Source organism: Nycticebus coucang, chromosome 8 (assembly GCF_027406575.1).
Source record: "Nycticebus coucang isolate mNycCou1 chromosome 8, mNycCou1.pri, whole genome shotgun sequence".
NCBI classification, from domain to species: domain Eukaryota; kingdom Metazoa; phylum Chordata; class Mammalia; order Primates; family Lorisidae; genus Nycticebus; species Nycticebus coucang.
In genome coordinates this window covers 135,407,788-135,434,919 of record NC_069787.1, presented here as the reverse complement: position 1 = coordinate 135,434,919, position 27,132 = coordinate 135,407,788, and the positions used below count along the sequence as shown (strand labels likewise).

The window sequence follows — 27,132 nt, the reverse complement described above, 5'->3', positions numbered from 1 at the left end:
TATTTGTACCAGAATGTTTATTGCAGCCCAATTCATAATTGCTAAGACATGGAAAAAGCCCAAGTGCCCATCGATCCACAAATAGATTAATAAATTGTGGTATATGTACACCATGGAATATTATGCAGCCTTAAAGAAAGATGGAGACTTCTTTCATGTTTACATGGATAGAGTTGGAACATATTCTTCTTAGTAAAGTATCTCAAGAATGGAAGAAAAAGTATCCAATGTACTCAGCCCTACTATGAAACTAATTTATGGCTTTCACATGAAAGCTATAACCCAGTTATAACCTAAGAATATGGGGAAGGGAGAGTGGGAGGGGAGGGAGGGGGGAGGATGGGCTGAAGGAGGGTGATTGGTGGGATTACACCTACAGTGCATCTTACAAGGGTACATGTGAAACTTAGTAAATGTAGAACATAAATGTCTTTTTTTTTGGTTTTTAGCCGGGGCTGGGTTTGAACCCGCCACCTCTGGCATATGGGACCAGCGCCCTACTCCTTGAGCCACAGGCGCTGCCCAGAACATAAATGTCTTAACATAATAACTAAGAAAATGCCAGGAAGGCTATGTTAACCAGTGTGATGAAAATATGTCAAATGGTCTATAAAACCAGTGTATGGTGCTCCATGATTGCATTAATGTACACAGCTATGATTTAATAAAAAAAAAGAGGGACCAGCCTGAGCAAAAGACATCATCTCTACTAAAAATAGAAAAACTGAGGCAAGAGGATTGCTTGAGCCCAAGAGTTGAAGGTTGTTGTGAGCTATGACACCATAGCATTCTATTTAGGGTGACAGCTTGAGATTCTGTCTCCTCCCCACCTCCCAAAAAAGAAAAGGAAATCCTCTTGTCTATCCTGGCATGGAAAGATGACTACGAATGAAAAAAAACCAAGGTGGGGAAATACGTAGAAATGGGAACTCAATTATCTGTGTGTTTATGTATACATATTTACAAATATGTTGATATGCCATAGGATACCCCCAACTGTTACCAATGGCTGCCCCGGGGAGGCAGGAGAGGCTATGGAGGGAACTGTCCACTTCTGGTATGTCTGTATTTTTAAAACTTAGCTTCAGTGCCTTGCCTTCGTGGCTGTATTTGGGCAGATCACTGGTGCACTTCTCACCATCCTCAGCCACATTCCTGTGGAGGTTAGCTGTCATGCACACTGACTGAGACGTACAACAGCCATAAAGTAAATGACTGTTAATTAATTCTGCACAGTTCCACCTGGATGCCTCATAATCACCTGGAACTCAAAATTCAGTTAACTGTTTTAGGTAATGAGTTAACTTCTCCCACAAATCTTTTCCTTCTATGATCCCCATTCTCTCACAATTAAGAAACCTCTGAGTCATCCCCCTCAGACAATCAATCTAATTCCTGCCAATACCAACTCCTAAAGTCTCCGTGGAAACTGCACCTGCTTTTCACCTCAATGTCTCTCACCTAGCCTACTTCAAAGCAGTCTCGCTGCCCATTATCAACTCATCTCCCATAGTGGGTTCCCAGGGTGGATCTTTCTAAAATACACATCTGATGGTGTGAGAAAAGCCTGAACTCTGCAGTCTGGCACTCAAGGGTCTTCACCTTCTTGCCCCTGTGAACTTTCTCAGCTCCACTTCACACTGTGTATTCTTTTTTTTTTTTTTTTTCTCTCTCTCTCTCTTTTTTTTTTTTTTGTAGAGACAGAGTCTCACTTTACTGCCCTCGGTAGAGTGCCGTGGCGTCACAAGGCTCACAGCAACCTCTAACTCTTGGGCTTACATGATTCTCTTGCCTCAGCCTCCCAAGCAGCTGGGACCACAGGCATGAGCCACAACGCCCGGCTATTATTCTGTTGCAGTTTGGCCGGGGCTGGGTTTGAACCCGCCACCCTCGGCATATGGGGCCGGCGCCCTACTCACTGAGCCACAGGTGCCGCCCTACACTGTGTATTCTAACAAGGAATGAATGTGAGACTAACAACCAAGCTCATCTTAGTTCCCCAAACTTAACATGTGGTAGCTCAATGTCTAGAATGACTCCCCATCCAACATCCTCATTCCCCAGGAAAAGTCCCATTTGTCCTTGAAAAGCCACAGTCATTTCAACCTCTAAGAAGGCTTCTCTCCCCCAAATTCCTCCCCAGCAGACCACGCCCACAACAGACCAAGTGCGTGGAGATTTTTTTTTTTATTAAATCATAGCTGTGTATATTAATGCCTGGAGTTTAAGTGTTCAACAACATCTAAACAAACCCGTTATTTAACTCATTAAATACTGGCTTTAAATAATCTCTGGTACTGGTTGGGTGTGGTGGCTCACACCTGTGATCCTAGCACTCTGGGAGGCTGAGGCAGGAGTTCAAGACCAGCCAGAGCAAGAGTGAGATCCCATCTCTAATAAAAATAGAAAAAATAGCAGGGTGTGGTGGCGCACCCCTGTAGTCTCATCTACTCGGGAGGCCAAGACAAGTGATCACTTGAGCCAAAGAATTTGAGGTTGCTGTGAGCTGTGACACCACAGCACTCTACCTAAGGCAACAGAGTTGAGACTACCCTGTTTCCCTGAAAATAAGACAGTGTCTTATTTTAAGGTGTGCTCCCAAAGATGCGCTAGGTCTTATTTTCAGGGGACGTCTTATCTTTCCTGTAAGTAGGTCTTATTTTCAGAGGATGTCTTATTTTTGGGGAAACAGGGTATGTCTCAAAAAACTGAAATAAAATAAAATTGGAATAATTGAGATTAAGAGTTCCATATTTTTAAATTTTTTTTTTTTTTGTAAAGACAGAGTCTAACTTCATCACCCTCAGTAAGAGTGCCGTGGCATCACAGCTCACAGCAACCTCCAGCTCCTGGGCTTAGGGAATCCTCCTGCCTCAGCCTCCCCAGTAGCTAGAACCACAGGCACCCACCACAACGCCCAGCTATTTTTTGTTGCAGTTTGGCCGGGGCTGGGTTTGAACCTGCCACCCTCAGTATATGGGGCCAGCACCCTACTCCCTGAGCCACAAGCACCGCCCGAGTTCCATATTTTTATATCTTTTGCAGCAATTTGGACGGAACTGGAGACCATCAACCTAAGCAAAGTAACTCAGGAATGGAATGAAATACTGCATACTCTCACCTGTGAGTGGGAGCTGAGCTGTGGGGAGGCACAGTCGCACAGAGTGGGATATCAGACACTGAAGAGTCCAAAATAGGAGGGCAGAACAGGAGTGAGAGATGGAAAACTATCACTTGGCTACAATGTGATGGGCACACACAATTCTGACTTTACCACTGTAAGATACACCCAGGTAACAGAACTATACTTGTACCTCCTAAATATACTGAAATTTGAAAAAGGAAAGCCATGCTGCCCTGCAGGCCTCCAGGACGGCTCCCTACAGCACCCCTCCCACCTTTGCTGCCTGTGTCCACCTGTGTCCGCCTTTCCTGCCTTTCCGCATCTTCAGTTTGGCCTCACCAGCCTCTCCCTCCAACTCTTCAGCCTCATCCCTGGTACTCTCCATTATTATTTAATTCAAATTTCTAAGGCAGGGGTCCTCAAACATTTTAAACAGGGGGCCAGTTCACTGACCCTCAGACCATTGGAGGGCCGGACTATAGGTTAAAAAAAAACTACGAACAAACTTCTACGCACACTGCACATATCTTATTTTGAAGTAAAAAAACAAAATGGGAACAAATACAATCACACTGCCGCATGTGGCCCGCGGGCTGTAGTTTGAGGACCCCTGTAAGGGTTTTTTTCCATCTGACTTTGGTTTTCTGGGCTGCAGGCCATCACGCCCTACTTTTCTCTCTCAGGCCATGCTGTGGATCAGCTGCCCTGTGGTCAGGTGCCGAGCCAGAGGCTCCAGGACCAACCAACCAACATTCCCCTAACCCTCAACTCAAGACACTATTTTTATTTCCTCAGAACTATTATTAAAGTAATGGTTAAAATAATTCTGCAATTATTTTAAAAATAAGTCTTGTCAAACTTGTTCACAATGAGAAAAATCCTACTTACTTCTTCACTGAACCAGCGATGCATTCCAAATCGGCAGTTAATTTCTTATTTCTAGATGTGCACAGACGAGATCCTTTGTATTTTTATTGCTGCCTGACAGCAATGGTTTAAACAGAATTTTTACCAGCTTTTGCCAAATTTCCCTTACATATATAATATAAAGAAATGAGCAGCCCGGACACTGCTTTGTTAAAGTTGATCCCATAACATCAAGTAACTTTATACAAGGATAAGCACACACAATGACAATCTGTCACTAACTAACAAAACCTGTTTCTCTTCCTCCAAACTAACACCACTAGGCCACACACTGAAACGCCCCACGTTAGGGAAAGATGCCAAACACTCAGGTGGTCTCCAACAAAATCAAATTATTAGCACTCTTAATCTCCTGCTTAAAAACTAGAAAAAAATAAAATGTCTGTTATTATCTGAAGAGCTATCACATTTTCACTAAGATAAATTTAATGCAATGAGAACACTATACGTGTCTTTGAAAGGGAGAAGCAACTTATTCACTAAAAAATTCTGGCTATTCCAAGAGTCAACATTCAGGGGAAAGAAATACTGTTAGAAGGCCAGGCGTGGTGGCTCACGCCTGTAATCCTAGCACTCTGGGAGGCTGAGGCAGGTGGATTTCTTGAGCTCAAGAGTTCAAGAGCAGCCTGAGTAAGAATGAGACCCTATCTCTACTAAAAAAAACTAACCCAGTGTGGCAGGAGGCACCTGTAGTCCCAGCTACTCGGGAGGCTAAGGAAGAGGATCACTTGAGCCCAGGAGTTGCAGGCTGCTGTGAGCTATGATGCCACAGCACTCTACCCATGGCAACAGAGACTCTGTCTCAACAACAACAAAAAAAAAAAAAAAAAAGAAAGAAAAAAAGAAATACTGTTTAAAAAGGGTAGGGGAAAGCTATGTGCAGCAGCTAGTCATAAGAACTGAGGAAAGGAAACTTTTTCAAATGCACATGCAGCATGTCCTTACATTTCTTGGAATAAAGGATTTTCTATTTTAAAATCAGGTAGGCGTTCTACTTAGCCAACCTGTTTATTAGCTAGTTGCTGACTCATTTTAGTCCCATCCTATATCAACAAGCAGCTTGCCTACGTAACATCCCCACCATCAGTTCATAACTCTAACCGATCTAATTTCAGAGGACAGAAATTGATATAATTTAAAGAGTGCTGATGTTGTCTTTAAATGAAGTGCCATTAGAAAGATTTCATCGAATAAAAAGCACTATAACGGGCAAGGGGTTTTTCCTTAGCAAAATTTCATAGATTTCAAAAGACAACTTTAACTTGAATGTCTTGGAAAATTTTTAGACAAACACTAAAAAAGCAGTATGTCATTCTCTTCTTTTTAATAACTGGAGCAATAAGCCAAGTAAAGGTGACACGTATATTTCTAAAGTACAGCAGACTTTGATTTCTTCCCAAAGCAGCAGCTTAGAATGATTCTAAGTTACTGTCTAGGCCTATTTATCTTTGTCAAACTAGTAAGAATGGGAAAAAAAGAAAAGCTCTAATTTCTTCATCTTTCATAGAGTCATTGGAGACTACATCAATTTAGTAAGTCGAGAATTTATATTATTGAAAGCCATAAAGGTTGGGCAGTGCCTGTGGCTCAAAGGAGTAGGGCGCCGGCTCCACATGCCGGAGGTGGCAGGTTCAAACCCAGCCCCGGCCAAAAACTGAAGAAAAAAAAAAAAAAAAAAAAGAAAGAAAGAAAGCAAGCCATAAAGGTAACTCAGAAAACTGAAAATAATAGTTTAACTATAAAAAGTGAAAGGCACTTCTATTGGAAAGAGACGATGGTTAAGTGCTGAACTTATCTTTCAGAGGAGGGACCAGTAGATGCTCTCTAAAGCTGATAAAGAGTACAATTTTGAAAATAATAAATGCAAACTCCCGAAGAACCAAAATAAATGGTCCACAGTTGTCACGTGAGGGGGTTGAGGGGATGGGGACATTTTCTTTACACCTCTGAACACTCTGCACTTTCCTACGTGTACGTATCCACTTTTACAAATTGTTAAAGAGTCAATAATTAGGCATCTCTAAAAAAAAAAAAATTAACCTACCATATTTCAAGTGCTACACCTACTGACTCAAGAACTAGCAACTTCATAAAATGGAACTCTAAAGTGAAACAGCTCATAAAAAAAAAAAAAAGCAAAGGAGGCTTTTTTCCCACCTTACAAAGTTCACAGCTGACCATCCTCAAGTCAAAACAGCTTTTGTGACAACTAAAAACTTACAAAAACATCCAAACACTCCTTGTATTGGTCTACAATCAAAATCTCCTTGATCAATTTTACCTGTGTTTAAGTACAAACAGGTGTAACACCGTCCGATCTAACGCCACCGCTAAGCTAATAGCAGAGGCCAGAGTCTCAGGGCGGCAAACCCCTAGGAAGCCCTTACATCAAATCAGTAAGACATTCAGGGGTTTATATTTCTTTGAAATCAAAACAAGAGAGGCAGTAGAGTGCGCTATCTCGGCTGATGCCCTCAGGAATGTGAAAGTATGCGCTGCAGTTTCAACCTGGCAGAGCTGGAGGGGGTTTTTTGTTTTTTTTTTTTTTAAAGCAATTCACTTGGACAAGCAGTAAAGCCAAAGCAGTGGGGTTTTTCTGTTAATCCCTGGTCTCGAACCTTTACACTCTAACATTCCATCCTTCTAATGCTCCTAAACGTAATTATCTCAAAAGAAATTTTTTTTTCAAACCGCAACTGAATTCAAAGGAAGGAGGGCAGTTGGCGTGATTGGTGATAGAATGATTTAACGCAGTCATCTCAGGACCGGGTTATTTCTGGTAAGCACGGTAATTACAACAGGTAATAATGTGACTAAGATCACAGCCTTTAGTCCTCCTCCCTCCCGGCAACACCTCAGCCTACCCGGGTCCTTCCGACACCACGACCAAGGTAAACCCACCTGCATAGCCCGAGCGTCAGGCCTGCTGTCCCCGCCAGGCGGTCCGAGCCCCGCAGCCGAACCCCGGGCTCCCACGCCGCGCGCGCGCTTCAGGCGTCGAGGCCCCGCGACCCCGCTCCACGCCCGGGCTGCTCCCCAGACCCCGTCCAGCCCTGGGACCCCGCGCCCCGCAGCCCAGCCGAGGGCCTGCAGCCCGCGCGGCCTCGCTCCGCCCCCGCCACTCGCCCCCACCGCGACGCGGGCGCCCCCGGCCCGCCGTCCCCTCCGCGCGAGGCCGGCCGGCACTCACCCGCGGTAGTAGGCTTTCACCCGGACCTGGTGCGAGTGGTCCCCGCTGCCGCCGCCCGCGACCGTGTGGGCCATGGTGCTGCTGTCCCTCTGGGTCGGCATCTCCCCGCTCCCGGGAGGGCGAGGGGCGCGCCAGGCGCCGTGGGGGCTCCGCCGTCCGAGCCGGTCCGACCTCCGCGGCCTCCGCCCGCCTGGCTGCCTAGCCCGCCCGCAGCGCCGGCCCGAGGCCCGCCTCCCCGGCAGCCGGCTCCGCCCACGGACCGCCCGCGCCACCGCCTCCGGGCCGCCGGGGCCAGACCGCCTGCCGCTTGGCGCCTCCCGCCCCGAGCGCTCTGCAGGCCCGCATTCCGGGGAGGGGCGGGGCGAACAGCGGCCACTCCCGGAGCTCGGCGCTGGGCCGAACCATGCTTACAGGGGGCGGAGAGCGGGGACGCGGCCTAGGACGCGCTGCCCTTGCCAGCAGACTCGCTGGGAGGTGTCCTCCGGTGGGGTCTGGAACAGGGAGTGCACCTGCATAGTTCACTAAGAAGTCGCTTCCCCACAGGGGGAACGGCAGGCACGCGCGCGACGGGTCTCCCCCTGGCTTCCCTCCGTGGCCGCGCCCGCCGCCCGGGCCCGGGGCGGTCGGCGCGCGGGTTGCCGGGATTTGCAGTCCGCGGCGCGGCGCCTGCTCGCCCGGTAGAGTCGGCCTCCCCAGTGTGCTCCCAGGGAGCTGGGCGGCGGGAGGCTGAGTCCGACAGGGGCATCTGGGGTTCCTGGGAATGACCGCGCTCCGTCGTGATCTAGACTTTGTTCCCGGGTGAATTCCCCCTTCTAGTGTATTACAAATGCCTTTTTGGGAACAAGAATTAGGTTACTATTTCAGCATGGCCTTTTTCACAGAAAAAAATTACCAATAGGTGCAACAAATATGACAATGAATGTAATGAAGGAAGGAACTCAACTAGAAGATACGATGGAAGGCAGATTTTTCTTCCTTCTTGTGTCCTCTAGGCCCTCCTGTGCCGCCTTTGCATGGAGCTGGTGAACAGGAACACTTAACCCAGTAGGTTTAGTCAGTCCCTTAACATCTGTTCTGTTAAACCTGGCTAACCAAGGTTTAGAAAGAATCTGTCCTTGAAAGCTACTCTCTGACGGTTCTTGGATCTTGGCTTTGTCATATAATGTCACATACCTGCAGTTACAGGTGCATGGATCCAGCCTTTGCTTCAGTCCTAGTACCAACATCAGATACAAGTCGGAGTAATCAAAGAAATAGCGTTCTTTACTACGATAAATCAGGCTAGGGGGATTGACTCAAAACAGTGTGACATTTAGCTTGGTATGACAGCCTCCACCTGCTACAAACTTGAGTCATATGCTTTGGCCCAAGCAATCCTTCTGCCTCAGCCTCCCAGATGCCTGCCACCATGCTGGGCTACTTTTTCTATTTTTAGTAGAGACCGGGTTTCACTCTGGCTCAGGCTGGTCTAAAACTCCTGAGCTCAAGCAATCCACCTGCCTCTGCCTCTCAGAGGGCTAGGATTACAGACCTCAAAATTTCATTTTTTGATTATTCGTTATTGGTATATAGACATACAACTGAGTTTTCATTTCTCGCTCTTACCTCCTACAAACTTGCAGCACTTCTTTAGCAGGTGAATTCCTTAGGATTTCCTACATGCATGTATAAGATTATGTGATTTTAAAATACACAGCCAGGCTAGGTGACTCACACCTGTAATCCTAGCACTCTGGGAGACTGAGGCGGGTGGATTGCCTGAACTCAGGAGTTGGAAAACAGCCTGAGCAAGAGCGAGACCCTGTCTCTAAAACATAGTCTGGCCTTGTGCCAGGTGCCTGTAGTCCCAGCTACTCAGGAGGCTGAGGCAAGACAGTAGCTTGAGTTTGAGGTTGCTGTGAGCTATGACCCCACTGCACTCTACTGAGCTATGACCCCATCCACTCTACTGCTACTAAGGGTGACAAAGTGAGACTGTCTCAAAAATAAATAAATAAAATACACAGCCAGGCACAGTGACTCCCGCCTGTAATCCCAACACTCTGGGAGGCCAAGGCAGGTGGATTGCCTGAGCCTACAGGTTAGAGACCAGCCTGAGCAAGTGAGAGACCATGTCTCTTAAAAATAAATAAATAAATAGCTGGGTGGCACCTGTGGCTCAGTTGGTAGGTTGCTGGCCCCATATGCCGAGGGCAGCAGGTTCAAACCCAGCCCCACCCGAACTGCGACAGAAAAATGGCTGAGTGTTGTCAGCGCCTGTAGTCCCAACTACTCAGGAGGTTGAAGCAAGAGAATCGCTTAGGCCCAGGAATTGGAAGTTGCTGTGAGCTGTGTGATGCCACGGCACTCTACTGAGGGCCATAAAGTAAGACTCTGTCTCTACAAAAAGAAAAAAAAAAATAGCCGGGCATTGTGGCTGGTGCCAGTAGTCCCAGCTGCTCAGGAGGCTGAGACAAGAGAATCACTTGAGCCCAAGAGTTTGAGGTTGCTGTGAGCTTTAATGTTACTGAGGGTGACAAAGTGAGACTCTGGCTCAAAAATAAAAACTAAAATAAAAAAAAGAAGAATTAATACAAGTTCTTCACAAACTATTCCAAGTAACGTAAGAATAGGGAGTACTTTCTAACTAATTCTATGAAGATGTTTACCCTGATTTCCAAAACCAAAGACATCACAAGAAAAGAAAACTGCAGGCCTACAGGCCAATAACCAAAATCAGTTATGAGTATAGATGCAAAATTCCACAACAAAATATTAGGAAACTGAATCCAGCAACATATAAAGGATTATACACCACAGCCAAGTGAGATTTCTTCCATGAATGCCAGGTTGGCTTACACCCCAAAATCAATTAATATAACACACCATGTCAATAGAATAAGATACAAAACCCCATAATTATCTCAATAGACACAGAAAGACGCTCAACAAAATTTAATATCCTTTCAAAATAAAAAACAGTCAACAAACTAGGAATAGGATGGAATGGTGTCCTAAGGTGATAAAGGACACCCATAAAATCCTATAGCCATCATTCAAGTTCAAGGTGAAAGACTGAAAGGTGTCCACCCGAGACTGGGAACAAGACAAGGTGTCCAAACATCTTCTGTTTACCTTGGCACTGAAGGTTCTAGCTAATGCAATCAGGTAAGAAAAAGAAATGAAAGGCATCTAGATTGAAAAGGTAGATATATAGCCGGACGTTGTGATGGGCGCCTGTAATCCCAGCTACTTGGGAGGCTGAGGCAAGAGAATCACCTAAGCCCAAGGATTTGGAGGTTGCTGTGAGTTCTGACACCACGGCATTCTACTGAGGGTTAATAAGTGAGACTCTGTCTCAAAAAAAAAAAAAAAAAGGTAGATGTAAATCTATCTGTATTTTAGACAGATCAGGTACATTTGGTATGGCTGTAGACTCTGTCTGCATTTAATTTAAGTAAATTAGCTAATTAATTAACTTAAACACAGTCTAACTCGGTAATCCTGGGTAGAGTGCTGTGGTCTCATCATAGCTCACAGAAAACGAAAACTCTTCGGGCTCAGGTGATCTTCACAGCTCAGCTTTCTGAGTAGTTGGATTACAGTTGCCCACCAGAACACCCCAATATTTTTTCCATGGGAGTCTCATTCTTCAAGTGATCCACTGAGCAAGAGCAAGACCCCATATCTACTAAAAATAGAAAAATTAGCTGGGCATTGTGGCAGGCACCTGTAGTCTTAGCTACTTGGGAAGCTGATGCAAGAAGATTGTGTAAGCCCAAGAGTTTGAGGCTGCTGTGAGCTATGATGAGGCCATGGCATTCCAGCCAGGGTGACAGAGTGAGACTCTGTCTCAAAAAAAAAAAAGTTTATCAATTTTTATTGATCTTTTCAAAGAACCAACTTTTAGGCTAGTGGGTCAAACCTATAATCCCAGCACTTTGGGAGGCCAAGGCAGGAAGATCACTTGAGGCCAAGAGTTCAAGACTAGCCTCGGCAACAAAGTGAGACCTCATCTCTACAAAAAAAAAAAATTTTTTTTTTTTAATGAGCCAGGTGTGCTGGCATGCATCTTTGGTTCCAGCTGCTCAGGAGGCTGAGGTAGGAGGATTGTTTGAGCCCAGGAACTTGAGATTACAGTAATCTATGATGGAGCCACTGCACTCCAGCCTGGGCAACAGAGTGAGATTCTGTCTCTTTAAAAAGAGTCCAGGCATAGTGGCCTTCACCTGTAATCCCAGTACCTAAGGAGGTTAAGGCAGAAAGATCACTTGAGGCCAAGAGTTGAGACCAGCCTGGGTGACATAACGAAACCTCATCTCTACAGAAAATAGAAAAATTTGCTGGGTGTGGTGCACACCTGTAGTTCCAGCTACTCAGAAGGCAGGAGGATTGCTTGAGCCTGTATGTTTGAAGTTGCAGTGTTCTGTGATAACACCACGGCACTCTAGTCCAGGCCACAGAGCAAAACTGTCAAGGTTCATGGACGCCATTTATCAGGGCCCAGGACTGGTTGGTCTCTGGCCCTAGCTTATCTAGGTTCCGGAAGGAGACTGCTAAGCTACCTTGCTCAGGAACAATTGCTCTTAGGTGCCTGAGGGCTATTTATTTTAGTTGAAGGGGGAGAGAGATAGTCTTTGAGAGAGTAAAGCAGTCTTAGAAAGATAGATCTTAATCTTTAGCAGAGCTTAGTGATCTTCAGCAGAGCAATGCCCTGCTAGCGTTCTGCAGGCAGAAGTGACAGAGTCAGAGTAAGCGGGTCCGTGGTAGAATGTGCACACTCCCGACTGCCTTCTCCAGCCTAATATAAGGTTGATCTCGTGCCTCTCAACACCACAGGTGTAGAGACTGCCAATTCACCAATGTTCTCATCTTGCGAGCTCTCTCATGCTTGTTAGTAGATCTAAATCCCTCTCCAGGCCCTTATCACCAAAGTGTTCCATTATTGAGCTATACAGGTATTTCTTTTAACTCTCACTCCTCCTAGCCATAGGCTATATGGGCTGCTATACAAGACCCTGTCTCAAAACCAACACACAAAAAATCCCTGCAGAACTAACCCTTGCTTTTGTTGACTTTCTCTGTTGTTTTCTGTTCCCATTTTATTAATTTCTTCTCTAGTCTTTATTATTTCCTTCCTTCTTGTTGCTTTTAGTTTGCTCTTCTTTTTGCAGTTTATAGGATGTCCCTGGGTAATGAATGACATAGATTCTGTAGGTTTGTTCTTAAGTTGAATATGTATGTAAATTGGACCAGGTAGCTTTATCTACCACCTGTAAGGGCCTCCTTTCCTGAGTGTGAGTTGGATGGAGTTGGATGTTTGTAACTCAGGGCCTGTCTATATCACGGTAGAAGTTTGTTACTGGTTTGGGACGTAGGTGTATATAGCTATTGAGATAAATACTCTGAACATTTCTTTGATTGCACCACACAAGTTTTGGCATGTTGTGTTTTCATCCATCTCGTGATATTTTCCATTTTCCCTTTCTTCTTTTCTTGTAGTGTGCTGTTTACTCCATGTGTATCCATATACTTGGGGATAGCGCAGATAAATTCCCTTCTGTAAGTGATGTTTAATTTCACTTCGTTGTGATCAGAGAACATGCTTTGTATAATTCAATTCTTCTAACTCCATGGAAGCTTACCTTAGGGCTGGGATGTGGACTATCTGGGAGTTCCCTGCGTGTGAGTTTGAGAAGAATGTGTGTGCAGCAGTGTTAGGCTGGGTGCTCTGCAGATGCCTGTCCGGTGTTAGTTCACAGGGCTGTACACGTCTTCTCTGTCTCTGTTGGCCTGTTGCCTGCTTGTTGTGTCCAATTTTGCAAGTGAGATACTGTAATCGTCAACTATAATTGATGACTAGTCTACTTCTCCCTCCCATTCAGTTAGTGTCACTTCATGCATTTTAAGGGTGTGTTGTTAGGTGCATACATGTTTATTTTATATCTTCTGAAGGAATTAACACTTTTCTCATTATAAAATGTCTCTTGGGGGCGGTACCTGTGGCTCAGTGGGTAGGGCGCTGGCCCCATATACCAAGGGTAGTGGGTTCGAACCCGCCCCGGCCAAAACTGCAACAAAAAAATAGCCGGGCGTTGTGGCGGGCATTGTAGTAGTCCCAGCTACTTGGGAGGCTGAGGCAAGAGAATCGCCTAAGCCCAGGAGTTGGAGGTTGCTGTGAGCTGTGATGTCACAGCACTCTACCGAGGGTGATAAAGTGAGACTCTGTCTCTAAAAAAGAATTTTTTTTAAATGTCTCTTTGCCTCCATAACATTTTCTATTTTAAAGTCTTATTTTTTGCAGATCTTAATATAGCTGCTCTGTTACGTGGTCTATCCTTTTTCATTCTTCTACTTACCATCCATTTGTATCTTTGAATTAAACTGTATAACCTGATAAGCACTTTGAATATCTCATGCCACTACCTTCTGGCTTCCAGGGTTTCTGGTGAGAACGAGGTATTAATCTCGTCAGGGTTCCCTTGCACTTGAGTCATTTTTCTGAGTCCATGATCGTCTTTGGTTTCAGCCTTTTACCCAAGAGTGTGTGGGTGTATATCTCTTTGCATACATCCTCCTCGCAGTGTGCTGAGTTTTTTGGATGTTTTTCTCTCTGTTCTCTAGAATATATGCTCTCTACTGCTCTTTCTTCAGTAGATTGGCATTCTACTGATTCTACCTTCTGCCAGTTAAAACCGAGTGTTGAGCCCCTACAGTGAATTTTTCATTTCTGTATCTTTCAGCTCTACCCATTTTGTTCCTTTCAAAAAAATTTTTTTTGTTTATTGATATTCTCTACTTGATGAACATTGTCATCATAACTTCCTTCAGCTTTTCAAGCAGAGTTTCCTTTCGTTCTTTGCACATATTTATAGTAACTGCTTTGAAGTTCTTATCTGCGGTCCAATATCTGCGTCCTCTCAAGGGCAGCTTCTGTGTATATGCGTCATGCTTTCCTATTGCTTTATAAGCCTTGCAACTTTTTGGTTGTTGCCAGCTGTGTAGCACTCTGGGTATTGATCCCGGCTGCAGGGCTGCTGTCTTTGTTGGTGGCTTGTTTATTTGCCTAGTCACCAGGCTAGACTAGTTCAGCAACGTCCATCTCACCACCTGGGCAGCCTCTTGGGGTGACTCTTAGAAGAGTGCAGCTCTTGGGCGGCGCCTGTGGCTCAGTGAGTAGGGCGCCGGCCCCATATGCCAAGGGTGGCGGGTTCAAACCCGGCCCCGGCCAAACTGCAACAAAAAAATAGCTGGGCATTGTGGCGGGCGCCTGTAGTCCCAGCTACTCGGGAGGCTGAGGCAAGAGAATCGCGTAAGCCCGAGAGTTAGAGGTTGCTGTGAGCCGTGTGACGCCACGGCACTCTACCGGAGGGCGGTACAGTGAGACTCTGTCTCTACAAAAAAAAAAAAAGAAGAGTGCAGCTCTGACATGTACCCTATCACCCGACTCTCTGCCCTCTCTTCCCTGGGACACAGTAGTTATAGGCAGGTTCTCTTTGACAGACAGTCTCCCTCTCAATGCTGATATGAAGCCAGTAGACCATCTAATTCACTCCCACAGAGGAGAAAAACTCACATCAATCCAACTTGGGGGGAGGGGAAATGAAGGAACACCCAAAAGGGGTTTGGGGTCCTCCCACTTAAGAATGGGCACAGTGTAGAGGTACATGGCACACCTGTTTGGGTATGGGGCCCAACTACAAGAGGGATGCTAACTAACAAAAATTTTTTTTGAGACAGTCTCACTATATCGGCATTGGTAGAGTGCTGAGGCATCACAGCTCACAGCAACCTCAAACTCGTGGGCTTAAGCGATTTTCTTGCCTCAGCCTCCCAAGTAGCTGGGACTACAGGCGCCCGCCACAATGCCTAGCTATTTTCTTTTCGTTGTCATTGTTGTTTAGCAGGCCCAGGTTGGATTGGAACCCACCAGCCCCGTGTATGTGTCCAGTGCCCTATGCACTGAGCTACAGGCATCCAAGCAAACTAACAAATTTAAATATTGTGACCTGGTTGTTTGTATCTTCACATTAACCTGAAATTTAAAAAAAAGGAAAAAAAGACAGTGTCCCTGTGGAGTTTTTGGAGGTCTGCCTTCCTGATACCATTCTTAGCTATTCGCCTCTCCTGATCCCTACCTGATTGCTCCAGAGCTTCTGACAACGCCCTGTGGCATGAGTTGCTCGGTGGTCTGATCCAGTGGTTTTTTTTTTTACTTACAATTTTCACTAGTTATGGCTGTTTCACTGGGGAGAATGACGACAGAATTCCTCATGTCTTCACTTGTATGCTCGGACACTAACTTTTTTTTTTTTTTTGTAGAGACAGAGTCTCACTTTATGGCCCTCGGTAGAGTGCCGTGGCCTCACACAGCTCACAGCAACCTCCAACTCCTGGGCTTAAGCGATTCTCTTGCCTCAGCCTCCCGAGCAGCTGGGATTACAGGCGCCCGCCACAATGCCCAGCTATTTTTTGGTTGCAGTTTGGCCGGGGCTGGGTTTGAACCCGCCACCCTCAGTATATGGGGCCGGCGCCCTACCGACTGAGCCACAGGGGCTGCCCCGACACTAACTTTTAAAGTCAGTGTGATGTATCTCTAATAGATGTAAGGCACAAACAGACATGCAGATGATCATGTCACAGAAATTATGCCATTTTTAGTAACATGATACTGGAAAATCCTGAACTATCTCTTTAAAGAAAATAGGACTGAAAAATAGGATTTAAAAGGAAGTTAGTGTAAATCTAATCATATTTTCAGGAAATCTGGCTTCCTTTTTAGCAATTGAGCAGCTCTAATAAGAAAATGGCTAATCAGAATATGTAGACCTTTATATTCAGTTTTTATTTTATTTTATTTCATTTATTTTACTTTATAGATAGAGCCTCACTCTGTCACCCAGGCTACAGTGCAGAGGTGTCCTCACAGCTCACTGCAACGTCAAACTCTTAGGCTCAAGCAATCCTCCAGCCTCAGCCTCCTGAGTAGCTGGGACTACAGGGACCTGCCACAATGTCTGGCTATGTTGCTATTATTTTGTTCTTTTATTTTGTAGAGATGGAGTTCCAGTCTTGCTCAGGCTAATCTCAAACTCCTCACCACAAGCGATCTGTCTGCCTCAGCCTCCCACAGTGGTAGGGTTACAGGTGTCACTGCACCCTGCTTATATTCAGTCCTAATTAGCCTTCCCAGTGTACCCTACATCCAGGATCAAATACACATTTTTTTTTTTTTTGCCACATTCTTTATATTCTCTCTCTCTCTTTTTTTTTTTTTTGTAGAGACAGAGTCTCACTGTACCGCCCTCGGGTAGAGTGCCGTGGCGTCACACGGCTCACAGCAACCTCTAACTCTTGGGCTTACACGATTCTCTTGCCTCAGTCTCCCGAGCAGCTGGGACTACAGGCGCCTGCCACAACACCCGGCTATTTTTTTTGTTGCAGTTTGGCAGGGGCTGGGTTTGAACCCGCCACCCTCGGCATATGGGGCCGGCGCCCTACTCACTGAGCCACAGGTGCTGCCCTCTTTATATTCTCTTAAAAATCTTGCCACTGGCCAGGCACCGTGGCTCACACCTGTAATCCCAGCATTCTGGGAGGCCGAGGCGGGTGGATTGCTTGGGCTCTGGAGTTCAAGACTAGCCTGAGCAAGAGCTGAGACCGTGTCTCTAAAAATAGCCAGGCATTGTTGCAGGCACCTGTAGTCCTAGCTACTTAGGAGGCTGAGGCAAGAGAATCACTTGAGCCCAGGAGTTGGAGATTGCTGTGAGCTATGACACCACAGCACTCTACCAACGGCGACAGAGTGAGACTCTGTCTTAAAAAAATAAGAGAAAAAAAATTTGCCACTGGCTCTTTGATACCTGTCTCTCCACTGAGAATCTAATGACCCAAGCGGGAAGGCAGAGGCAGACACTGTGACTGACCTTACAGCCCGTGTTCTTTCTGCTGTCCTTAGAATGCTGCTTATTAGTACCCTCAAGTCTGCCCCCTTGACCCTGCCACCCGTTACCCAGCATTTGAAACATAATTGCTTTACTTTGAATTTCAAATAATATAGAAATTAATGTCGGATGTCCCCTGATACTTGCATTTACTGATGCCAATGGCAGGTACCTCTCTTGCCCTGAGAGGCCCTCTGTGCCTCAGTGCTCTCCTCTCCACCCTCACTCGCCTCACCTGCTCTCTCCTGCTCTGGGATCTCTCACAGACTGCCTCTGCACCTCTGGCCAGGGGTGTCCATTCTCTCCACTGACTCTGAACTTCTCTTCTATACTCTGCTTACACGCCAGTGACAGCTGATGCTGCCTGGGATCACAGTGTGTTATTTTTCTTTCTGGCACATTTATCTGGCTGGAACTCTGCTCACTTATGGGTCCCTTGTCCCTAGCACATCGTAGATGCTCAGTGATATCTGTTAATACTGAACAATTCTAATTTGGTTCATTTTCCTTATCTATAAGACAAGGATAGCACAAATTCATTATTTGATAAGCATTTCCTGAGGTCAGATTATTTAGTTCTTAAAACGTAAAGCAGCACAATGGTAACCCAAAAAGAAAAAAACAAGCACAGAGCAGGTTTGTTTCCATGAACTGTAAATGGAGAGCTCCACTAGTCAGAGGAGTCAATGGCTTTAAAAAAGCTAAAACTTACTTAATGAAAGCCACTGAACACTCTAAGGAGTCTAGGAAACCTCGAGACAATGAACTTACAGTGTTAATTGGTGCCAGGCACTATGCCCTCTCTCCCAATAAAGTTACAATCCAGATACGGTGTCAGGACACATAGTAATAAAGCAGAAAAAGCAAAGTGGTGCCTGGTGTGTAATAAAAAATTATAAAAAATAATTGTAGTAGCACAGGAGTATGAGCTCAGCCTCTTTGACACCAGAAACTAAAAGGCACAACGTTGCCTAATAAGATGACATGTTGAAAGCGTTTGTACCAAGTACCCTGTCACTCACAACAAAGAACCATAAAATGTGAGCTATCCTCCAATTTAAAAAGGCAAGCCTGCTCTTTTGAGGATGGCGTGTTCAACTGAAAATGTAAACCTGTTCTCAAAACGGCTCCCTGCTGCAGTGGTTCAGTGCCCGCCTCCCCCTTCTTAATAATCTAGTGCTCTCTGGAGGAAAGTCCTCTTCCTCGCGAAGCTGTGACCTCTACCCCGGTTATGGAAGGCTAGCTCATTTTCTCTGCCACTTCCACCTATTTCTTAAAAGGCTCAAGCATTTTCATATGGAATTTTGGCTGATCTTGAATTAAACTAAACCATACCCTATTTGAGGACACAGATAAATGGAGAGGAAGCAGACCTCATAGCTTATGATGATTTCTGGCTGCCTGGCCGAGTGTGGTGTTAGTGGACACAGCATGCTGGAGCACAGCTGCCTGTCCAGGCACCTGCATGCTCTGCTTGTCACCCTGGGACAAGATGAGGATTTTACTGAATTAGTTAGCTTCCTATTCTGGATGCTCACAGCAGATTAGGAGGCTGTCTGTAATGAAATCATCCCAGGGCTCCAGACAAGCCCCAAATCTTCATTGGATGCCTGAAGAGCAAAGAATCTTACCTTTTAAGTTTTGTTTGGCACTTAGAAAAGTATAGGTATTTAACAAGCATTAAATTAGCCCATAGTTTATATACATTGATTGATGGATTGGTTTTTGAAAAAGGGTTACACTGTGTCACCTAGGCTGGATGGAGTGCAATGACGTCACAGCCCCCTACAACCTCTGCCTCCTGGGCTAAAGCGATCCTCAGGTCTCAGCCTCCTGAGCACTACAACTGCTCATCACCCTACCCCATTAATTTTTCTATTTTTTGTGCAGATGGGGTCTCACCTTTGCTCAAGTTGGTCTCCAACTTCTGACCTCAAGTGATTCTCCTGGCTCTGCCTCGCAGAGTGCTAGGATTAGAGGCATGAGCAACTGTGGAAATTAATCTCAGTATGATACTAAAGAACCTAGCAACATCAAACAAGCAGAGCCAAGTCTTTATTCTCTGGTCTCTTTGCTAATTTAAAGCTGTAACCTGAAAAGTTTGTTTGACTTTGCTGAGTGGTCATTTACTCAAGTCAAACACATCTCTTAAATAAGTGACATTCATTTTACCTAACTTGGAATCTTTCAACCAGAATCACAGGATAGTAGAATTCACTACCTGGAATTTACTTTTATATCATTTATGTCAGTCTTCTCAAACTTTAATAGGGGGCTGGGTGCGGTAGCTCACTTCTGTAATCCTAGCATTTCAGAAGGCTAAAGCAGGTGGATTGCCTGGGCTCAGGAATTCAAGACCAGCCTGAGCAAGAGTGAGACCCCCATCTCTAAAAATAACTGGGCATTGTGGCAGGTGCTGGTAGTCCCAGCTACTTGGGAGGCTGGGGCAAAAAGATCGCTTGAGCCCAGGAGTTTGAGATTGCTGTGAGCTGTGACACCACAGCACTCTACCAAGGGCAACAAAGTGAAACTCTGTCTCAAAAAAACCCTCCAAACCAAAACTTTAATATGCATGCAAATTAGGGTTTTGTTTTTGTTTTTTTTTTGTAGAGACAGAGTCTCACTTTATTGCCCTTGGTAGAGTGCCGTGGCCTCACACAGCTCACAGCAACCTCCAACTCCTGGGCTTAGGCGATTCTCTTGCCTCAGCCTCCCAAGTAGCTGGGATTACAGGTGCCCACCACAACGCCCGGCTATTTTTTTGTTGCAGTTTGGCCGGGGCCGGGTTTGAACCCACCACCCTCGGCATATGGGGCCGGCGCCCTACCCGCTGAGCCACAGGCGCTGCCCAGGGTTTTGTTTTTTTTTGAGACAGTGTCTCAAGCTGTCATCCTGGGTAGGGTGCCATGGTGTCACTGCTCACAACCTCAAACTCTTAGGCTTAAGCAATCCTCTTGCCTCAGCCTCCCAAGTAGCTGGGACTACAGGTGCCCGCCACAATGCCTGGCTATTTTTGGTTATAGTTGTCATTGTTGTTTGGCAGGCCCAGGCTGGATTCGAACCCGCCAGCTCCAGTGTATGTTGCTGGCGCCTTAGCCGCTTGAGCTATAGATGCTGCCTACGTGGGGATTTTGTTAAAATGCAGATTCTTACTTAAAAGGTCAAGGATTGGGGCCCTAGGTTCTGCATTTCAAATAAATTTTTACGTGATATTGATGTTGCTGGTTCATAATTACAGTCTGAGAAATAAACATTCTAGGATAACTCCCTCATTTTACAAACAAGGTCCAGAGAAGTGAAAGTATTTAGTAAATTTATAATTGTTTTCATTTTTTCTCATTAATTGGTATAATTTTAAAATAGCATCAATTTCAAACAGGGATTGATTATGCTGACAGATGAGAAAAAATCTATAACTTCATGAAATTTTTAGTTTTGTTTTTTGTTTGTTTTCTACTATCTAACCCCATGCTAATAGCAGGTGCTGGATTTATTATTATTATTATTTTTTGAGACAGAGTTTCACCTTGTCACACCCAGTAGAGTGCTATGGTGTCATAGCTCACAGCAACCTCAAACTCTCAGGCTCAAGCGATTCTCTTGCTTCAGCCTCTGGAGTAGCTGGGACTGCAGGTGTCCACCACAATACCTGGCTATTTTTATAGACAGGGTCTCGCCCTGCTCAGGCTGGTCTGGAACTGGCCTCCCAAAGTGCTGGGATTACAGGTGTGAGCCACCGTGCCCATCCCTGGATTCATTTTTATTAGAAAATTAACTTACAATAATTTGTTTGTTTTGAGACAGAGTCTCACTCTGTTACCTTGGTTAGAGTGCCCTGGCATCAGCGTAGCTCACAGTAACGTCAAACTCCTGGGCTCAAGTAATCTTCCTACCTTAGCCTCCTCAATAGCTAGGACTACAAGCACCCACTACAATGCCAATAATTTATTTTGTCCCAATCAATTTACAAGCTCACTGTATTTCCAAAGCTGTATGCCGATATACTGAATAACACATCATGATACATGCATACTTTCTCATTCTACGACCTTTTATTTAGTCTTAATTATATATAGGTAGTATATGTATAGATTTTTTTTTTTTTTTTTTGAGACAGAGTTTTAAGCTGTTACCCTGGGTAGAATGCAGTAGCATCATAGCTCACAGCAACCTCAAACTCTTGGGCTTAAGCAATTCTCTTGCCTCAGCCTTCCAAGTAGCTGGGGCTACAGGCGCCCACCACAACACCCAGCTATTTTTTTTGTTGCAGTTGTCATTATTGTTTAGCTGGCCCAGGCTGGGTTCAAACATGCCAGCCTTGGTGCATGTGGCCGGCGCCATAACCACTGTGCTACAGGCACCAAGCCTAGATTTTATTCTTTTTTTTTTTTGAGACGTAGTCTCACTCCATTGCCCTGGGTACAGTGCTGTGGTGGTGTTACCACAGTTCACAGCAACCTTAAGCTCTCGGGCTTGAGTGATCCTCTTGCCACATCGTCCCCAGTAGCTGGGACAACAGATGCCTGCCATGATGTCTGCCTAGTTTTTCTATTTTTAGTAGAGACAGGATCTTGCTCTTGCTCAGGCTGGTCTCAAACTCCTGAGCTCAAGCAATCCACCTGCCTTGGCCTCCCAGAGTGCTAGGCTTCCAGGCATGAGCCACCGAACCTGGCCTTAATTTTATATTTTGATTCAAACAATTCCAAAGATTCTAGTTATATTAAGCAAGGGATTGTTTGGTGCGAGGCCAGATTATTCCATCTCCTTCCTCCATCTCATAAGTCAGAAGCAAACTTGAGAAATATAGATGTCTTTCTGTAAAATCTGACTCAGTGATTTAAGACTGCAATCAGAGTTTAATTTATCAGGTTATTGGAAGAATTCTGCCAATCTTTTCTTACTGTTTTAATAGAATTTTAAAACTTTTAATAATAATATTTAAAAAATAGTACAGAAAACAAAGAAGAAGAAAGAAAAAGTACTGAATTGTATATACCTCTGGCCTTTCCATTCCTCTAGGAAAGTAAGCAGTGAGTCATTATAAAATTTGCAAATGAGGGAAGGTGCTTCCCCACTAGAGCCACTCATTCTGAGCAATCTGAGGGAAACTGCTAGGGCGGGAGGGAGGGGGCAGAATGAATGAAACCTAGGGCTAGTGTACTCAGGAAGGCCACTCATAGAACTGTGACAAATCAAATAAGAACTCAAAATCACAGAATGCTCCAAAGCCTTAGAGCAACAGAACAATACAAAGTAAATTGCCAGTTTTGTGCAAGAGCAAGGAAGGTCTATAAAATCCAGAGAAAGGAGCAATTATGTACAGTGAGGGCAGAAGATTTTATTCTTTATTCTCCGATACATTATCTCAGAAGATAAGTCTGGTGCATAGCAGAAGCAGTTGTCTTTTATCTGGAAAGGGCTTTTATCAGGACTAACTGAAAAAGGCCTTTGTTAACTGGGCAACAGTCAGAATGTAATTTCAAAGAGAACTGGGACCTGTGGTAATTTAACAGGGAGATAGGGCACAGCCTGCTAGTCACCCTTTCAAGGTCTACTTTCCCTCAGGAAAATAAAAAGGTTGATGATTTCCAAGACCCATTCTAGCCTAAGACTGTAAAATTCTGGAACTCTTTGGAAACTTTTGGCTCTAAAAACTCACTAGGTTGTTAGCTTCAGGTAGAGAGCTTCCCTAGCACCTACCAGAGTCTATGCTGTGTGGTGTTTGCCAGGCATGGAGGTAGGAAAAAAAGCCCTGGGTCTCAAAGTGGTTGCAGTGGCAGACCTGGTCAATGTTTACCTATTAAAGATGGTGATAAGGGGCTCTGAAAGGCTGAAGTAGAGATTGGACGTGCCTTCCAGTGGTTTTCAAATGCATGGAGATAGTAAAAGAATCTCTCATGGTTTTTAAAATCTCATCCATCAGAGCACTTGAGGCTGGAGGTTGTGGTGTCTGCAGGTTGGAAGTTTAAGTCTGGAGCTCTAGCCTGGATGATCGAGATTGTTTGCAACGACCATCTGGGGAAGAAGGTCATGTTAAATGCCACACTGACACCACTGGGACCTTAAGAAGTTGATTGCAGCCCAAACTGGCACCCGTTGGAACAAGATTGTCCTGAAGTAGTGGTATACAATTTTTAAGGACCACATGTCTCTAGGGGACTATGAAATCCATGATGGGATGAACTTGGAGCTTTATTACCAATAGAGCAGACTTCCTTCACCCGCTCTACCGTTCTTTCCTCCCACACTGGTATGGGGGCTTGTTTTTAAAAACTCACATTAGAAAGGAATTGCCAACGGCCAGGAGGGAATATGCACAAGTTCTATTGTGACTACTGCGATACGTATCTCACCCATGACTCTCCATCTGTGAGAAAGACACTGCAGTGGGAGGAGGCACAAAGAGAATGTGAGGGAACTATCAGAGATGGATGGAGGAGCAGGCCCAGAGCCCGACTGACGAACAGGAGGAAGCACAGAGAGAATGTGAGGGAACTATCAGAGATGGATGGAGGAGCAGGCCCAGAGCCCGAGTGACAAACAGGAGGAAGCACAGAGAGAATGTGAGGGAACTATCAGAGATGGATGGAGGAGCAGGCCCAGAGCCCGACTGACAAACAGGAGGAAGCACAGAGAGAATGTGAGGGAACTATCAGAGATGGATGGAGGAGCAGGCCCAGAGCCCGACTGATGAACAGGAGGAAGCCCAGAGAGAATGTGAGGGAACTATCAGAGATGGATGGAGGAGCAGGCCCAGAGCCCGACTGACAAACAGGAGGAAGCACAGAGAGAATGTGAGGGAACTATCAGAGATGGATGGAGGAGCAGGCCCAGAGCCTGACTGACAAACAGGAGGAAGCCCAGAGAGAATGTGAGGGAACTATCAGAGATGGATGGAGGAGCAGGCCCAGAGCCCGAGTGACAAACAGGAGGAAGCACAAGGAGAATGTGAGGGAACTATCAGAGATGGATGGAGGAGCAGGCCCAGAGCCTGACTGACAAACAGGAGGAAGCACAGAGAGAATGTGAGGGAACTATCAGAGATGGATGGAGGAGCAGGCCCAGAGCCCGACTGACAAACAGGAGGAAGCACAGAGAGAATGTGAGGGAACTATCAGAGACGGATGGAGGAGCAGGCCCAGAGCCCGACTGACGAACAGGAGGAAGCCCAGAGAGAATGTGAGGGAACTATCAGAGACGGATGGAGGAGCAGGCCCAGAGCCCGACTGACAAACAGGAGGAAGCACAGAGAGAATATGAGGGAACTATCAGAGATGGATGGAGGAGCAGGCCCAGAGCCCGACTGACAAACAGGAGGAAGCACAGAGAGAATGTGAGGGAACTATCAGAGATGGATGGAGGAGCAGGCCCAGAGCCCGACTGACGAACAGGAGGAAGCACAGAGAGAATGTGAGGGAACTATCAGAGATGGATGGAGGAGCAGGCCCAGAGCCCGACTGACGAACAGGAGGAAGCACAGAGAGAATGTGAGGGAACTATCAGAGATGGATGGAGGAGCAGGCCCAGAGCCCGACTGACGAACAGGAGGAAGCCCAGAGAGAATGTGAGGGAACTATCAGAGATGGATGGAGGAGCAGGCCCAGAGCCCGACTGACGAACAGGAGGAAGCCCAGAGAGAATGTGAGGGAACTATCAGAGATGGATGGAGGAGCAGGCCCAGAGCCTGACTGACAAACAGGAGGAAGCACAAGGAGAATGTGAGGGACTGTAAGGACCAAGTTAACTCCATTTTGTTAAAACTAACTTCATCTTGCCCCTCTGTCTTCATTTTGCAGCTGCATACCAAAGGTGTTAGGCAACCTGCTTCCTCCCCCACCCCCTGTCCTTGCCCCATGATCCGCACCCTTACACAACGTCTGCTCTGAGCAATAGCAACACTCTCCCAGATAGCCAAGGACAAATACTGCTCGGTCCCCTAGACCCCTATCAGTTCACCCCAGCGGCTCACCTCACACCCCCTCCCTTTTCTTTCCTTTCTGTACCCTTAAAAACCTCCCTCCTTTTTGAAATCAGGGCTTCTCTGCTCTCCTGCTGCACCAGGACCAGGAAGCCCAGGCTCGAGCTTGTAAATAAACAACCTCTTGCTTTTGCATCGGACTTGGTTTCTGGGTGATTTATGTGGGGGATCCCACGACTTGGGCACAACAGGACTACTGTCAGAAATGGATGGAAGAGAAGGCCCAGAGCCTGACTGACAAAACAGGAGGAATCACAAGGAGAATTTGAGGGACTAGTATCAGAAATGGATGGAAGAGCAGGCCCAGAGCCTCACTGACAAAACAACAGCTGCATTTCAACAAGGAAAAATACCCCCTACTCCATTGTCTGCTCCTCCCCCTTCAGGGGCGATGATTCCACCTCCCCCCAATCTTCTGGGTCCTCCTCATCCTGGGATGATGCCAGCACCCCATGTGTGGGGCCCTCCCATGATGCCGATGATGGTTCCCCTTCCTCCTGGGATGATGCCAGTGGGACCTGCTCCTGGAATGAGGCCACATGCCAATGATGCCTGGGCCCCCAGTGATGAGACCTCCTGCTGGTCCCATGTTGGTGCCCACCAGTCCTGGAATGACTTGACCAGACAGATAAGGGTAGAGGGGAGTTTTCTTTATGTCAGTTTCATATGACTTGTTCTGTTTCACCAGGAGATCGTGGTGCTGTGACTCTGGGTGTTTTCTTAATAGCATGGTAAGGAAGACTTGCTCTTCCTTCCTCTCAAAGACAGAATAGTTTTAAAGGGAAGATGTAAATGCAAAATGCAAAAAAAGGGCAGTTTTCATTTGTATTGTGAAATGTGAAAATAAAACGGTTAAGTATTTTACTTAAAAAATAAAATAAAATACAATGAAAACTCACTTTGATGTGGAAGTCATCGGAAGTGAGGCTGTGCTAGTAGTGAAATCTGCTGGGAGGGAGCCTGCTGGGTGCTATAGGCTGGCAGGCTGGTGGGGTGGCAGATGAGGAGGAAGACCCTGCTTTTGAGGAAGAAAATGAAGAAATTAGAGGAGGTGCAGAAGGTGGACAGGGTAAAAGACAGAGATGTTTTTTTCTGAAGAATTGAGATGTATGATGTATGGCTTTGGAGATGAAAAGTCCTTATACTGAGTCAGTAGAGCTTGAAGAACATCTCCTCTTGAAGAATATCTACTGTGATAGAGTTCATTACTGAAATGACTCACAAGGCCATGTATATTGGCAGACAAGGTCAAGTACAAGTTGAAGATATCATCTTCTTGATTCAAAAGGACCCCAGGAAGTTTGCTAGGGTTAAGGACTTGCTTACTATGAATGAAGAATTGAAATGGGCTAGAAAAGCATTTGATGAAGCCAACTATGGATCTTGACATCTTTTGTAGTTTCTGAAACTCCATTATGTTCTAGGAAAACCATATGTAAGAATTGTTATATTTTCTACAGTAAGGTCCTGATATCTACCTATGTAAATGAAAGGTAGAGACACCAAGTTTTCTGCCTTTATTTTCATGGCTTTGATTTTTATAGTGATATTAGATTAATTGCCTGCCTTTATATGACTATACTTAAATTACTCCCTATTGAGTTTTAATGACCACACATAAGTGAAAGCACCTTTCAAACCATGCAGTTCTTTTTGACTGTTAGCCAAGGATTAAATATAAATAGTGTTCATGTGTTAGGCATATTTGTGCCATTGTGAGCTATGCAGTATCTGTTTAATATGTGCAATCTAAATGGCATCTTTGAAAGCTGAAATATGTGCTTTATGTATTCTGAAAATTTTATATGAAAGTAGTCTGAGATTATTGTGGTGAACATTTTTTATGTTTTATTTGAAGGGATAATATAGGAAAAGACCTTTTTTCTTTTTTGGTATAGATGTTTATCTGTTTTAAAAGCTGATTAGCTGGGTGGCGCCTGTGGCTCAGTCGGTAAGGCGCCAGCCCCATATACTGAGGGTGGTGGGTTCA

General features: G+C 45.5%; 1 protein-coding gene and 3 pseudogenes across 1 annotated transcript in view; 3 read left to right on the top strand and 1 right to left on the bottom strand.

Moving 5' to 3' along the window:
* The window catches only part of PRKCI (protein kinase C iota), a 66,483-nt gene extending 59,018 nt beyond the window's left edge, over positions 1-7,465 (bottom strand). The window contains exon 1 of the mRNA XM_053600204.1: positions 7,242-7,465. Coding sequence (XP_053456179.1) covers positions 7,242-7,342 — 101 coding nt within the window. The 5' untranslated portion in view covers positions 7,343-7,465. The remainder of the gene's footprint in view (positions 1-7,241) is intronic.
* Positions 7,466-23,152: 15,687 nt separating this feature from the next.
* LOC128592289 (ubiquitin-like protein 5) lies at positions 23,153-23,369 on the top strand (annotated as a pseudogene).
* Positions 23,370-23,476: 107 nt separating this feature from the next.
* Positions 23,477-25,774, top strand: LOC128592288 (U1 small nuclear ribonucleoprotein C-like; annotated as a pseudogene).
* A 255-nt stretch (positions 25,775-26,029) lies between these two features.
* On the top strand, positions 26,030-26,529 carry LOC128591447 (transcription initiation factor TFIID subunit 13-like; annotated as a pseudogene).
* The last annotated feature ends 603 nt before the right edge of the window (positions 26,530-27,132 follow it).